The 14,524-nt window shown below is 42.8% G+C and overlaps 1 protein-coding gene across 1 annotated transcript in view; it reads right to left on the reverse strand.

Annotated features, from left to right (window-relative positions):
• Positions 1-14,524, reverse strand: part of mei4 (meiosis-specific, MEI4 homolog (S. cerevisiae)) — a 112,246-nt gene that overhangs the window by 15,415 nt on the left and 82,307 nt on the right. Inside the window, exon 4 of the mRNA XM_078405970.1 lies at positions 10,046-10,177. Coding sequence (XP_078262096.1) covers positions 10,046-10,177 — 132 coding nt within the window. The remainder of the gene's footprint in view (positions 1-10,045; positions 10,178-14,524) is intronic.

Below are 14,524 nucleotides of genomic sequence, written 5' to 3' on the forward strand. Positions count from 1 at the left end.
AATCCCTGCACACTAGCACTATCCTATACACTAGGAACAATTTACAATTTTTCCAAAACCAATTAACCTACAAGCCTATAAGTCTTTGGAGTGTGGGAGGAAACCTGAGCTCCCGGAGAAAACATGCAGTCACGGGGAGAATGTACAAATTCCGTACAGTCAGCACCCATAGTCAGGATAGAAGCTGAGTCTCTGGTGCTGTACGGCAGCAACTCTACTGCTGCGCCATCGTGCCACCCAGTTAAATAAGCCAAATGTTGCTGTTCCATTGGAATCTAATAGCATTTGTAGAGTGATCTATCCGTGATATTATCTCCCTTCCAACTCTATGAACCCCGCTTTATGTAATAAAACTGTGCCATGAGAGCTGATGAAAAGGCCCTTGAAAATCCAGAGAGAAAATATCCATTGGGTTATTTCAAAAACTGTGAGATTTATCAAATATGATTTCCCTTACAAAAACCATGTTGACTTTGTCTACTTCAATTCTGATTCAATTTTTATTATCGTTTACTTAAAAATGGATTACAATATTTGCCTGGTTATTGAGGTCAGGTTATCAGGCACGCAGTTTCAGATCATCTCTCTCTCTCCTAACGTGGAGTGGTGCTAGATTTGCCACTTTCGTATTGAGAAGAAAACTGTGGGACACTGGAAACAATGTGATTTTGTTTAAAACAGGAACATTGCAAGGTCAGTCAGACTTAAAGAACAACCAGAGGGATAGTCGGACACTTCAAACAGAGAATGGCAGTGCAGATGCTTAGGTTTAGAAAACCAACAAGAGTTCAAGAAATTGATTCCTTTGGCATAAACCAACCCATAGAAGTGGCATTTTTGCTAGGTTATACAGGCATGTGAGTGAGGTTAAAAAAAAAGAGGAAAATAGCCGAGCGCTTGCGTACAATGGGGGTGAAAAAATGTACACACAAAATTACCAGTTTCAAGCCTCTTTTAGTGCATTTCAAGGTAAAAACAGACATTACAAAATAATGTGAATATGTCACTGTACACTAATAACATTTTGAAGTAAATTTGCACATTAATTAATAATAAGCCCAAAACGGTGGTAATTGGCTTTTCTGCTGTGTTTTATATTTTAACCCTGTCTTTATTAATTTAGTTATATAATCTTGCACTTAAATTTAATATTTACTCATTACAGTTCCACCACTGATTTTCTGGCACTCTTGGTTCCAGAGCTTTGCTGGTTTATCCAGCAGGCCAAGGAAGTCGGTTATGGGGATAGATTTGCTGGCTCCAGCTGGGCTGGAGTTCCAGAGCGCCGGCCGCAGGTTGCAAATTCAACCCACCGATCGGCGGTGGAAGTCCCAATGAGGTCGAGATTGGCTGTCTTGCCCAGCCTATGTGCCACATTTCCGGGGAGTTCCAGGGCGGGGGGATTTCTCGCATAACCTCTAGCGACTTCTAGCAGCCGAATTGACAAATTGGCCATGGAAGTCCCGATGAGGTCGAGATTGCCTGCCTTGCCCAGCCTGGGTGCCACATTTTCGGGAAGACTTCCAGGGCGCGGGGGATTTCTCGCAGAACTCCTATCGACCTCTAGCGGAACTAGTGTTCATTACAAGTTTATACATTGTTTTTTTTCTTCTTTCTTATTTTCAATCCAATTTTTCCGTTTATTTGGCAAAGTGAAAAACGCGGAAACCATGCAAAAAGCACGGAAAATGGATGAAAAAAACGCAGAAATCCACAGAAACTTCACATGCCTGGTTATATATGCCCAAAGTTGAAATAATACTAATAAAGAGGGTGGCACAGTGGTGCAGCGCCAGAGACACTGGTTCAATCCTGACCATGGGTGCTATCTGTATGGAGTTTGTACGTTCTCTCTGTGATGGTGTGGGTTTTCTCTGGGTGCTCCGGTTCCCCCCCACATTCCAAAGATGTACAGATTCATAGGTTCATCACTTCAGTAAAATTGCAAAATTGTCCGTGGTGTGTAGGATAGTGCTAGTGTATGGGATGATCGGTGGTTGACATTCGTTTCGGTGGGCCGAATGGCCTGTTTCGGCGATGTATCTCTAAAGTCTAAAGATTCCTTTGGCATAAATCAACTTATAGAAGTGGCATTTATGCTCGGTTATATACATGCTCAAAATGGTTGAAATAATAATTTCCAATTATAATTGTTGATGTTTGTGCAATGTATCAGAAATTAAACAGCGCACAGTCTAAAGAAGGGTCCTGACTCGTAAAATTACCTATCTATGCCCTCTAGAGTGCAGTCTGACCTGTTGAGTTACTCTGCACAGGGTCTTCCCAGGTAATGGAGGACACGACTTACAGAAAACCAACTCGACACATGTTCTTCCGTATATTTTTAAAGCGTTTTTCAAAGCAGGAGAGCTCTTTAGAAACCTTTCCAGGCGTCATGGAATCGGGATAGCAGCTAGTTAACGCAAAAGACAAACAGACCGTATCCATGTAATCTCTGTGTTAATCAAACAGATGCATCGCCTTTAAAAACACATATTTATTATGAATATTGTGTCTGAGAGATAGCCAACTAGTGTAGAATTTGGAAAATGTAACTGCAATATTCTGAAACTTCCTCAAGATTGATCCGTAATCAGATCTGCTTAATTAGACAAAGATAAAACAAGGTTAATGTTTCTATTTTAAAATAAAACTTAACTTTTTTTGTATGTGCCTTTGTGTTACTTTATGATAAAAGATGTGCGCAACTGAATGCCAAATGGTTTTTATTCTCGATTAGCATGCATTTCAATTATACACTGCAGCAATGATGGTCGTGCTTTCACTGCTGATAATAGTGACTGACACTGCATTCAAGAAGATTAGGCATAAGTTCCCTGCAGAGTATTAAATATTTAACAGAATGTGATGTAGTACTTTGACTACTAGGAAAAGCATACAGGGAAGAAAAGTTGGAGAGAATATAAAAAGTAAAAAATGTACTGGATCATGTGGGTTGAGGATGAATATATGTCGGTTGAGGATGATATATGGAATGAGCTACCAGAGGAGGACGTTGAGGCAGGTACTTTAACACCATTTCTGGGCCGAAGGGCCTGTTTCCATGCTTTATGACTATTTAAAAGACGGTGCAAATTGCTGGTATAAGTCAGCGGGTCAGGCTGCATCTCTGGAGAACGTGGATTAGTGACGTTTCGGGTCGGGATCCTTCTTCCCTATCATCTATCCATGTTCTCCAAAGATGCTGCCTGACCCGTTGAGTTACTCCAGCACTTTGTGTCTTTTTTTTGTAAACACACATCTGCAGTTCCTTGTTTCAAAATTTCAAAAACATTTGGACAGGTACATGATAGAAACATAGAAAATAGGTGCAGGAGTAGGCCATTCGGCCCTTCGAGCCTGCACCGCCATCCAATATGATCATGGCTGATCATCCAGCTCAGTAACCTGTACCTGCCTTCTCTCCATACCCCCTGATCCCCTTAGACACAAGGGCCACATCTAACTCCCTCTTAAATATAGCTAATGAACTGGCCTCAACTACCTTCTGTGGCAGAGAATTCCACAGACTCACCACTCTCTGTGTGAAGAAATGTTTTCTCATCTCGGTCCTAAAAGACTTCCCCCTTATCCTTAAGCTGTGACCCCTGGTTCTGGACTCCCCCAACATCGGGAACAATCTTCCCGCATCTAGCCTCTCCAACCCCTTAAGAATTTTATATGTTTCTATAAGATCCCCCCTCAGTCTTCTAAATTCCAGCGAGTACAAGCCTAGTCTATCCAGTCTTTCTTCATATGAAAGTCCCGCCATCCCAGGGATCAATCTGGTGAACCTTCTCTGTACTCCCTCTAAGCAAGAACGTCATTCCTCAGATTAGGAGACCAAAACTGCACACAATACTCCAGGTGCGGTCTCACCAATGCCCTGTACAACTGCAGTAGAACCTCCCTGCTCCTAAACTCAAATCCTCTTGCTATGAATGCCAACATACCATTCGCCTTCTTCACTGCCTGCTGCACCTGCACGCTTGCCTTCAATGACTGGTGCTTCAATGATAGGAAAGGTCTAGAGGGATATGGGGCAACCGTGGGGAGGTGGGTCTGGCATAAATGTGGCATCTTGGATATCTTGTCAGGGACAAGTTGGGCAGAAGGGGCTGTTTCTATGCTATACAACTCTACCTATGTCTCACGTCAAATCAAAAACCTACCAAAAGGGCACACTGCGATCCACGTCATGCACTACATGGATGTGTTCTGATTGTGGTTTCCGCTGATGTCTTATTTTTAGTTTAGTTTAGTTGTGCGTGCTGATGCCACTCATATCAGTGCACCAGCAGTATATCAGCAGCTCCAAAATGTAGGAAAATAACATCCCAAACATTAAGAAAAAGACACATGGCGTCTTTTGCAGTAAGAAGGGTCTAGACTCGAAACATCACATCAATGTTCTCCAGAAATGCTGCCTGACCTGCACTTAGTTATTCCAGCACTTTGTGGCTTTTTTTTGTAAACCAGCACCTGCAGTACTTTATGTATCCAAAGAACTCTTTCCTGAAACAGTTAATAAAGCAGCTCTTTTACTTAGTTTTCATTTAAGTTTAATACAATTGGTTATCTCAAATGATGGCCAGCTTTCAACGATGCATGTGTTGTTACATTTAAAAGTCCTTTAAAATGAAGTTTTAATTGTGATTATCTTATGTTAATAAGCAGCTTTACCACCTGCCTTTGACATTCAATATTGTTTACCTCTTAGCTTGTTCACTAAGAGTCTCAGAACCAGTATCAGAAATTTGGCATCTGGAGCAAGGAAAGTTGCAGCCATGTGTTGATATAGGAGCAGCAATCCTGGCAATTCAAAAGCCATTGCCACCCACAACTAATATGCTCTGGGTTGTGTCAGGCAACAATACAGCTAATGAGCTCTATGCACATAGACCAAACAGACCATTGCTTAACGCCATAGTTGCCTGGGTGAGTTGGTCATGAATTCAAACATCAGTCTAAATCTTATGTGTTTTAGTTCCAGTTTTAGTGATACGGCATGCAAACAGGCCAACCAGGTTCGTGCTGTCCATTGATCACCCGTTCACACTGCTTCTATGTTATCTTAATTTCTTATCCACTCCCTACACACGAGGAGCAATTTACAGAGGCCAATTAACCTACAAACTCTCATGACTTTAGGATATGGGAGGAAATCAGAGCATCCGGAGGAAACCCATGCAGTCGGCGATTTGTGGTAGTCTGGTTTGCTCATTGGCCGCATTTAACCACTTCAGATGCCATACAGCTGAAGTGGAAGCAAGCCATCCTTGGTCCTGAAAGATTGCCTAAGAAGTAATCTGGGTATACAGAAGGAAATGCAGATTCTGGTTTACATAAAAGGACACCACGTGCTGGAGAAACCCAGCGGGTCAGGCAGCAACTTTGGAGGACATGGATAGACAATCATCTAGGTGGCAACTTAATTTAGATGTTGAAATTATACTGTTTTTCAACCTGCTTGGCTGGAATTATACTATTTAAAGGGTGTACAAGTTTTCCCAATCATTTGTGTATAAAAAATACATTATGACAGGTACATGAATAGGAGAGGTTAAGAGGGATATGGGCCAAATGCGGGCAGGTGGGACTAGCGTAGATGGCGCATCATGGTCAACATGGGCAAGTTGGGCCGAAGGGCCTGTTTCAGTGCTCTATGACTCTATGAGTAGAATGACTGACCATTTCCATTCCTTCATGAAGAAATTCAGCTATCATTTTCACCCATTGAGCAAGTAATTAAAATTCAAGAAATAATTAATGGAAGCACAGCACTTTGTATATCATGGCATCACAGGGTTGTGAGATGTTACTATATTAATTTTATCAGTGAGTCCCACACTTTTGACATCTTTCCCCACAAAATAGCATGTAATGGGTAGTCGGCTGGAACTGCTGCATCTGAAGGTCAACTCTTCAAATTTCACTCTAGAAGCTTAATACAAAATCCAGACTTCCTCTCTACTCCAGTGTTGCTTGAGTGTTGCTCTACTTATGATGCCAGCTTTCAGACAACCTGAGACAACCTCTCAGGTGGATGTAGCAGATTCCAGAGCATAACTTGGACAGGAAAACAAGGTATTTTGCATATGTCCTGCCCAATACTTATTCCTGAACAAAGAACAACTGCGGCATTTTTGATTTTCATTTTGGCTCTCTGCATCTGCAGTTTTTTTAAATGTTCATAATGGTTAAGTGACTTCACTAGCAAGCCATGGGTCTGGACCAGCAATCCAGAGTTGCAAGTTCAAGTGGGACCAGCCTAGATAGACATCTTGGTCGGCATGGATGAGGCCCTGTTTCCATGCTGAATATCTCTAGGGCTATGACAGAAAGGCAGGAGATAGAGTGCGGAAACAGGCCCATTGGCCCACTGAGACTGCACCAACCAGCGATCACCCTGTACAATAATACTTTCCCACACACTAGATAATTTACAATTTTATCGAAGCCAATTAACCTACAAACCTGCACGTCTTTGGAGTGTGGGAGGAAACTGGAGCACCGGAGAAAACTCACACGGTCACAGGAAGAACATACAAACTCCGTAGACAGCACCCTTAGTCAGGATCAAATCTGGGTCTCTGGTGCTGTAAGGCAGCAACTCTACTGCTGCTCCACTGTTCCGCCCTACTGGTAATATGTTTAATTCCATTAGTAGCAGGATGAATATTGTCCCAAACAGCTTCATGCTGTTAAATTCCTTATATGGGAACTGAAACTGCATTAGTTCAACCTCTCAGCTGAAAGAAATGGCTTCCAGCAATTGTCCTTCCCAGAACATTGCACTGAGGAGTCAGCTTCGATTACATGTTCAGGTCCTGGAGGGAAGAAATAAAATCTGAATGTGGTCCCAGTGCCACCCGAACAGCACTGAAGGTTCAGCCGACTTTCATTATCAGGTCTGACATTCCAACTGCATTGTTTCTTAAGATGGTGATGGGCCCTGTACATCTGCTGGATATGGAGCTTCAGATTTGCAGCTTTTAATGAGAGCTGTAAATGAAACTGATGGCCATATAATAACCCGAGCAGCCGAGATTCTCCAGTGGTACCACATCCCATTCTTATTTGATGATAGAAACAAAGAAAGATATAAAGTTTCCTCAACTCCGGGGGAAATAAATCCAATTTAAATAATCTCTCCTTGTGGAAATTGCAGAGAATTGTGGGCGCAGCCCTGACCATCACATAAACCAACCTCCCTTCCATTGACTTTATTTACACGCCACGCTGACTTGGCAATCAAGGACGAGCTTCATCCTGACACTCCCTCTTCTCCCCTCTAACTTCAGGTGAGAGATACAGAATGTGAAAACGCACACCTCCAGATTCAGGGGCATTTTCTTCTTGGCTGTTATCAGGCAATTGAACCATCCTATTACCAACTAGAGAATGGTTCTGACCTACCATCTACCTCATTGGAGACTTTTGAAATATCTTTAATCGGATTTTACTGAATTTTATCTTGCACTGAACATTATTCCCTTTATTCTGTACAGTATCTGTACATTGTGATTGGCTCAGTTGTAATCATGTATAGTCTTTCTGCTGACTGGATAGCACGCAACAAAAAGCTTTGCACCATATGTCCATATACGTGACAATAAACGAAACAAAACTATTCCAGGGGAAACAACCCAGCCTAAACAATCTCTCCTCGGAACTGAAACGCTCCATCCCAGGCAACGTCCTGGTGAATCTTCCCTGCATCCTCTCCAGTGCAATCTTGTCCTTCAGCAGTGTGGTGAGCGGAACTCCATGCAACATTCCTGCTGTGGCCTCACCAATGCTTTATATTATCATGCTGTAACCTCCTCCTCATACACTCTGCTCCAGTTACTGAAGGGAAATATTTCATATGCCTTCCCCGTTATTACACCTGTGCTTCTACCTTCAGGGATCCTTGGATTTGTACACCAGGGACCCTTTGTTCCTTAGTACTTCCTATATATTGTACATGGTATGAAGTATATTGGACTTTGTCCATGGAATTGATACATTACAACGTTGAGAATTTTACAATGATAATTAAACCATTTTACCTCCAGACAGGTTAGAGCTCCAGGTTTCTCCTCTCCCTCATTGCAACCATTGGACTTCATTCTCTGAAATTGTTGTGCTACAATGCTGACAACTATATTCTGCACTCTGTATCTTCCACTTTGCTCTATCTAATAGACTTGAGTTTGACTTAATTGTAATTAGGTACAGTATATCCAATCTGATTGGATAGCGTGCAAAACAAAGCATTTGACTGTACCTCAGTGCATGTGACAATAATAAACCTCAACTTAAACCTAGTCCTATCATTCACTATGCATCTTCTACCCTTATTAGCCCTCCTAAAATATCCTGCACGAACAAAGCTTCAATTAGTAAAAGGAGTTTGGGAAACAGAGTCCCAGTTAATAAAAAGGCACAGGAACCAGAGCTCTGGTGAATTTGAAAAGATAGGGGATATTCAACATTAATTTAAACAAGTATCAGTTTAAAGAAAGATGGTCCATTAAAAACGTTTATTCATGATAAAGAACAATGCATGAAAGATATGCAAAAAAGTAACGATGATAAAGGAAACAGGCCATTGTAAGCTGTTTGTAGGGTGAAAATGAGAAGCTAGTGCGATTTGGGTGGGGGAGGGATAGAGAGAGAGGGAATGCCAGGGCTACCTGAAGTGAGAGAAATCATTATTCATACCACTGGGCTGTAAGCTGTCCAAGCGAAATAATGTCCTCATTCTTTAGTGAACGGGCGTTCCCCTCTCCCATCATAGATGAAGCTCCCACTCGTGTCTCCTCACTACTCCGCAGCTCTGCCCTTGCTCCCCCTCCCCCGAGTCGCAACAAAGACAGAGTCCCCCTAGTCCTTACCTTCCACCCCATCAGCCGACACATACAACACATAATCCTCTGAAATTTCCGCCACCTCCAACGGGATCCCACCACCAGCCACATTTTCCCATCTCCACCCCTTTCCGCCTTCTGCAGAGACCGTTCCCTCTACAACTCCCTGGTTAACATCCCTTCCCACCCAAACCTCCCCCTCCCCAGGTTCCTTCCCCTGCAACCGCAGAAGATGCAACACCTGTCGCTATACCTCCTCCCTCGACTCTGTCCAGGGACCTCGACAGTCCTTTCAGGTTAGGCAGAGGTTCACTGGCACCTCCTCCTACCTCATCTACTGTATCCGTTGTTCAAGATGTGGACTCTTATACATCGCCGAGACCAAACGCAGACTGGGCGATCGTTTCGCGGAACACCTTAGCTCAGCCTGCGTGAACCAACTTGATCTCCCGGTTGCTGGACACTTTAATTCTCCTTCCCATTCCTACACAGACCTTTCTGTCCTCGGTCTCCTCCATTGTCAGTGAGACTAAATGCAAATTGGAGGAACAGCATCTCATATTTCGCTTGGGCAGCTTACAGCCCAGTATTATGAATATTGATTTCTCTCACTTCAGGTAGCCCCGGCATTCCCTCTCTCTCTATCCCTCCCCCACCCAAGGCGCACAGGCTTCTCATTTTCACCCTACAAACAGCTTATAATGGCCTATTTCCTTCATCATCGTTACTTTTTGCATATCTCTCATTTATTATTCTTTGTCTCTCCACATCTATATCTCTCATTTCCCTTATCCCTAACCAGTCTGAAGAAGGGTCTCAACCCAAAACATCACCCATTCCTTCTCTCCAGAGATGCTGCCTGTCCCGCTGAGCTACTCCAGCTTTTTGTGTCTAATTTAGGATAAATGGAGATGAGTTGACAGTGAGTCAAAATGCCCCGCAGCCTATTTTCTGAGGAAGTAGACGAGTATTGAATTCTCTGCATCCCATCCACACAAAACCTGCTGGAGCTGAACAATAAAAAAATAATCGGACTGTGCAGTTACTTTCTACCCCATGGGTGAATTACTGCATGGGAATATTTCTGTCAAAGGAGAAATTGGAATTAAATCAAGTATATTGGATCTGGCTGTCAAATAGATTATAAGATAACTGTTTCGTGAACCACAAGAATAATTTGAATTCAGTACCTGATTTGTCTGCCAGAGATAATCTATGAAATGATTAATTCCTGAGAGAAGATTGGCAAAAACTTGAGCTCTTAATGATGGGCACTGTCCAAGTACAATGAGAAGCTTGGCCACCAACTCCTGTTCCTGAAACTAAGCACAAGAATACAGGAAGCATTTGAATGATGTTCATTTGATTGGAAATGGACAAAACAAAAACAACGAAGAGCAGCACAAATTCAGAAAATGTCACAGTTTCTCACCATGCGCCGCGGTAGAAGGTTTAGGCGAGTCGCGGCCATACCCCGACTGTAGTCCTGGCTCACCCGCCCGTCGCAGAACCGGGAGAGGGAAGCTGCCCTGCCCGGCCCCTCCTCGCCCCCAAAGACCAGGAACCGGAGAGGAGGTGGAGGGAGGCGGCGACGACGGCGGACGCTGGACCAAGGACAGTAGGAAGAACCGGGGGTGGTCTTACCTTCCGCGCCATCAAGGTCAGTTGTAGGAAGCACCCCCAAAGCACGAAGGTTGAGGTGGCTGGGCGAGGAAAAGGACCATATCTATATTTGAGCACCATATCTGAGGAAGGAAGTGCTGGCTCTAGAGAGGGTCCAGAAGAGGTTTACAAGAATGATCCCAGGAATGAGTGGGTTAACATATGATGAGTGTTTGACAGCACTGGGCCTGTAATGGAGTTTTGAAGAATGAGGGGGGGACCTCATTGAAACGTACAGCATAGTAAAAGACTTAGAGCGGATGTTTCCACTAGTGGGAGAGTCTAGGACTAGAGGTCATGGGCTCAGAATTAAAGCACAGTCCTTTAGGAAGGACATGAGGTGGAATTTCTTGAATCAGAGGGTGGTGAATCTGTGGAATTCTTTGCCACAGAAGGCTGTGGAGGCCAAGTCAATAGATATTTTTAAGGCAGAGATAGATAGATTCTCGATTAGTAAGAGTGTCATTGGCTATGAGGAGAAGGAGAATAGAGTTAGGAGAGATAGATCAGCCATGATTGAATAGCGGACTAGACTTGGTGGGCTGAATGGCCTAATGCTGACTTGCATGGAGACTCAGTGGGCTATTTCTGTGTAATATGTACTTAACCAGGGATTGTACTTACATTTGGCAATGTTTTGCTCAGCGGGTCAGGCGACTTCTCTGGAGGACATGGATAGGTGGCGTTTTGGGTTGGGTCCCGAACCAAAACATTACTTATCAGGGTTCTCGAGAGATGCTGCCTGGCCTACTGAGTTACTCCAGCACTCTGTGATTTTTGTTGTAAACCTGCATCTGCATGTCGTTATTTCTCTCTTAATGTTCTGCTCGTCTGCACATCTATAATTTCTGATGTTGACTGTGACAGATTAATTCATTGGCTTTGCAATTCACCAGCACGCCATTTCGAGACTGTGATTACCAGAACACATTATTCCATAATGATGCATAAGTGATTTGGGATTCTAGAATAAAATTCATAGCACTGCAGTGACACTAATTTGAAATAAGTGTGTAAGAAAAATGGCAAAGGTGCATCTTATGATGCACAGAAAATAACACAACTGCAAAATCAAATGCCCTTCACCACTTTGCAACCCTGGGATATCTTAAGGATTGTAAAGGGCATTGTAGAAAATATAAAATAATTCCTATCTTTCCTATCTCAACATTTATAACAGTGCAATCATTGGTTGGCTACTTTGCCATATCAATGTAAATACAGTGCCTTCCATAATGTTTGGGACAAAGACCCATCATTTATTTATTTGCCTCTGTATCCACAATTTGAGATTTGTAATAGAAAAAAATCACATGTGGTTAAAGTGCACATTGTCAGATTTTAATAAAGGCCATTTTTATACATTTTGGTTTCACCATGAAGAAATGACAGCAGTGTTTATACATAGTCCCCCCATTTCAGAGCACCAGAATGTTTGGGACACAGTCATGTTTAGTATTTTGTTGCATATCCTTTGCATGCAATGACTGCTTGAAGTCTGCGATTCATGGACATCACCAGTTGCTGGGTGTCTTCTCTGGTAATGCTCTGCCAGACCTGTATTGCAGCCATCTTTAGCTTATGTTTGTTTTGGGGGCTAGTCCCCTTCAGTTTTCTCTTCAGCATAAAAAAGGCATGCTCAATTGGGTTCAGATCGGGTGATTTATTTGGCCACTCAAGAATTGAACATTTTTTAGCTTTGAGAAACTCCTTTGTTGTTTTAGCAGTATGTTTGGGATCATTGTTTTGCTGTAGAATGAATCGCCGGCCAATGTTTTGAGGCATTTGTTTGAACTTGAGCAGATCGGATGTGTCTATGCACTTCAGAGTTCATTATGCTATGACCATCAGCAATGAAGATAAGTGACCCAATACCTTCAGCAGCCATATATACCCAGGCCATAACACCCCCACCACCGTGTTTCACAGATGAGCTGGTATGCTTTGGATCTTGGGCAGTTCCTTCTCTCCTCCATACTTTGCTCTTGCCATCACTCTGCTATACGTTAATCTTCGTCTCATCTGTCCACAAGACCTTTTTCCCGAACTGTGGTTGCTCTTTTAAGTACTTCTTGGCAAACTGTAACCTGGCCATCCTATTTTTGCGGCTAACCAGTGGTTTGCATCTTGCAGTGTTGCCTCCATATTTCTGTTCATGAAGTCTTCTGCGGATAGCAGTCATTGACTAACCCACACCTGATTCCTGAAGAGTGTTTCTGATCTGTCGCACAGGTGTTTGGGGATTTTTCTTTATTATAGAGAGAATAACTCTGTCAACATCTGTGGAGGTCTTCCTTGGCCTGCCAGTCCCTTTGCGATTAGTAAGCTCATCAGTGCTCTCTTTCTTCTTAATGATGTTCCAAACAGTTGATTTTGGTAAGCCTAAGGTTTGGCTGATGTCTCTAACAGTTTTATTCTTGTTTCTCAGTCTCATAATGGCTTCTTTGACTTTCATTGGCCCAACTTTGGTCTTCATGTTGATAAACAACAATAAAAGTTTCCAAAGGTGATGGAAAGACTGGAGGAAAGACTAGGTGCTGAGAGCTCTCTTGTACCTGCATTCGGGAGGCAATTAAACACACCTGAGCATTTACAAATGTCTGTGAAGCCATGTGTCCCAAACATTATGGTGCCCTGAAATGGGGGGGATGACGACTATGTATAAACACAGCTGTAATTTCTACATGGTGAAGCCAAAATGTATAAAAATGGCCTTTAATAAAGTCTGACAATGTGCACTTTAACCATGTGATTATTTCTATTACAAATCTCAAGAAGAGATAGCTGAATGGCTATCTCTTGAAAGACTGGAGCGACTGGGCTTATATACTCTGGAATTTAGAAGGATGAGAGAGGATGTTATTGAAACATATAAGTTTATTAAAGGATTGGACATGCTAGAGGCAGGAAACATGTTCCCGATGTTTGGGGAGTCCCTAACCAGGGGCCACAGTTTAAGAATAAGGGGTAGGCCATTTAGAACGGAAATGAGGAAGAACTTTTTCACTCAGAAAGTTGTGAAGCTGTGGAATTCTCTGGCTCAGAAGGCAGTGGAGGCCAATTCTCTGGATGCTTTCAAGAGAGAGTTAGATAGTGCTCTTAATGATAGCGGAGTCAGGGGATTATGGGGAGAAGGCAGGAACGGGGTACTGATTGTGCACGATCAGCCATGATCACGGTGAATGGCGGTGCTGGCTCAAAGGGCCGAATGGCCTACTCCTGCACCTATTGTCTATTGTCAAATTGTGGAGTACAGAGGCAAATAAATAAATGATGGGTCTTTGTCCCAAACATTATGGAGGGCACTGTAAAACAATTGTAAAGAACGGTCCTGGCTGAAACATCGCCTGTGCATTCCCTCAACAGATGCCACCTGACGCACAGAGTTACTCCAGCACTTTGTGTTTTGGTCAGCATTCCAGCATCTGTATAGAGTCACACAGCATGGAAAAAGGCTCTTTGGCCCAACTTTAAATGTCGACCAATATGCAGCATCTAAACTAATTCTACCTGCCTGCTCTTGGCCCATATCCCTCTAAACCTATCCTATCCATGTACCTGTCTAAATGTTTCATGGAAGGAAGCAATTCAATCCCAATTTTCTAGCCATTCAGCTATCTCTCCTTGGATCCCATGCGATCCTGTCTAATCTACACTAGTCCCAATATGCTATATATGTTTGTGTGTGTATTCTATGTTCAAGATGTTAAGATATGATAAAACATTGAGGTATATCCACAGCTCCATACTCTGTGGAATTCTGTGCACCAATCACATGTTCAAACCTCAATATATAGTATAACATCTGATGAGAAGGGGAGGGAAGAGAAAAAGAGAATGAAGAAACTTAGCAAGAAAGAAGTACAGACAGGAGTTGTTTACTACTCATTAAGTGCCTTTCACCTTAGATGTTCAGAATGACTTTGCAGAGTTTGAGTATGTCACTTGGAAAAGTAATCAATTTTGAGTAATCGATTTTGAATTGGAATATAAAATGGAAAATTAGA

The sequence above is a fragment of the Rhinoraja longicauda genome, chromosome 9, assembly GCF_053455715.1.
Source record: "Rhinoraja longicauda isolate Sanriku21f chromosome 9, sRhiLon1.1, whole genome shotgun sequence".
Taxonomy (NCBI): Eukaryota; Metazoa; Chordata; class Chondrichthyes; order Rajiformes; family Arhynchobatidae; genus Rhinoraja; species Rhinoraja longicauda.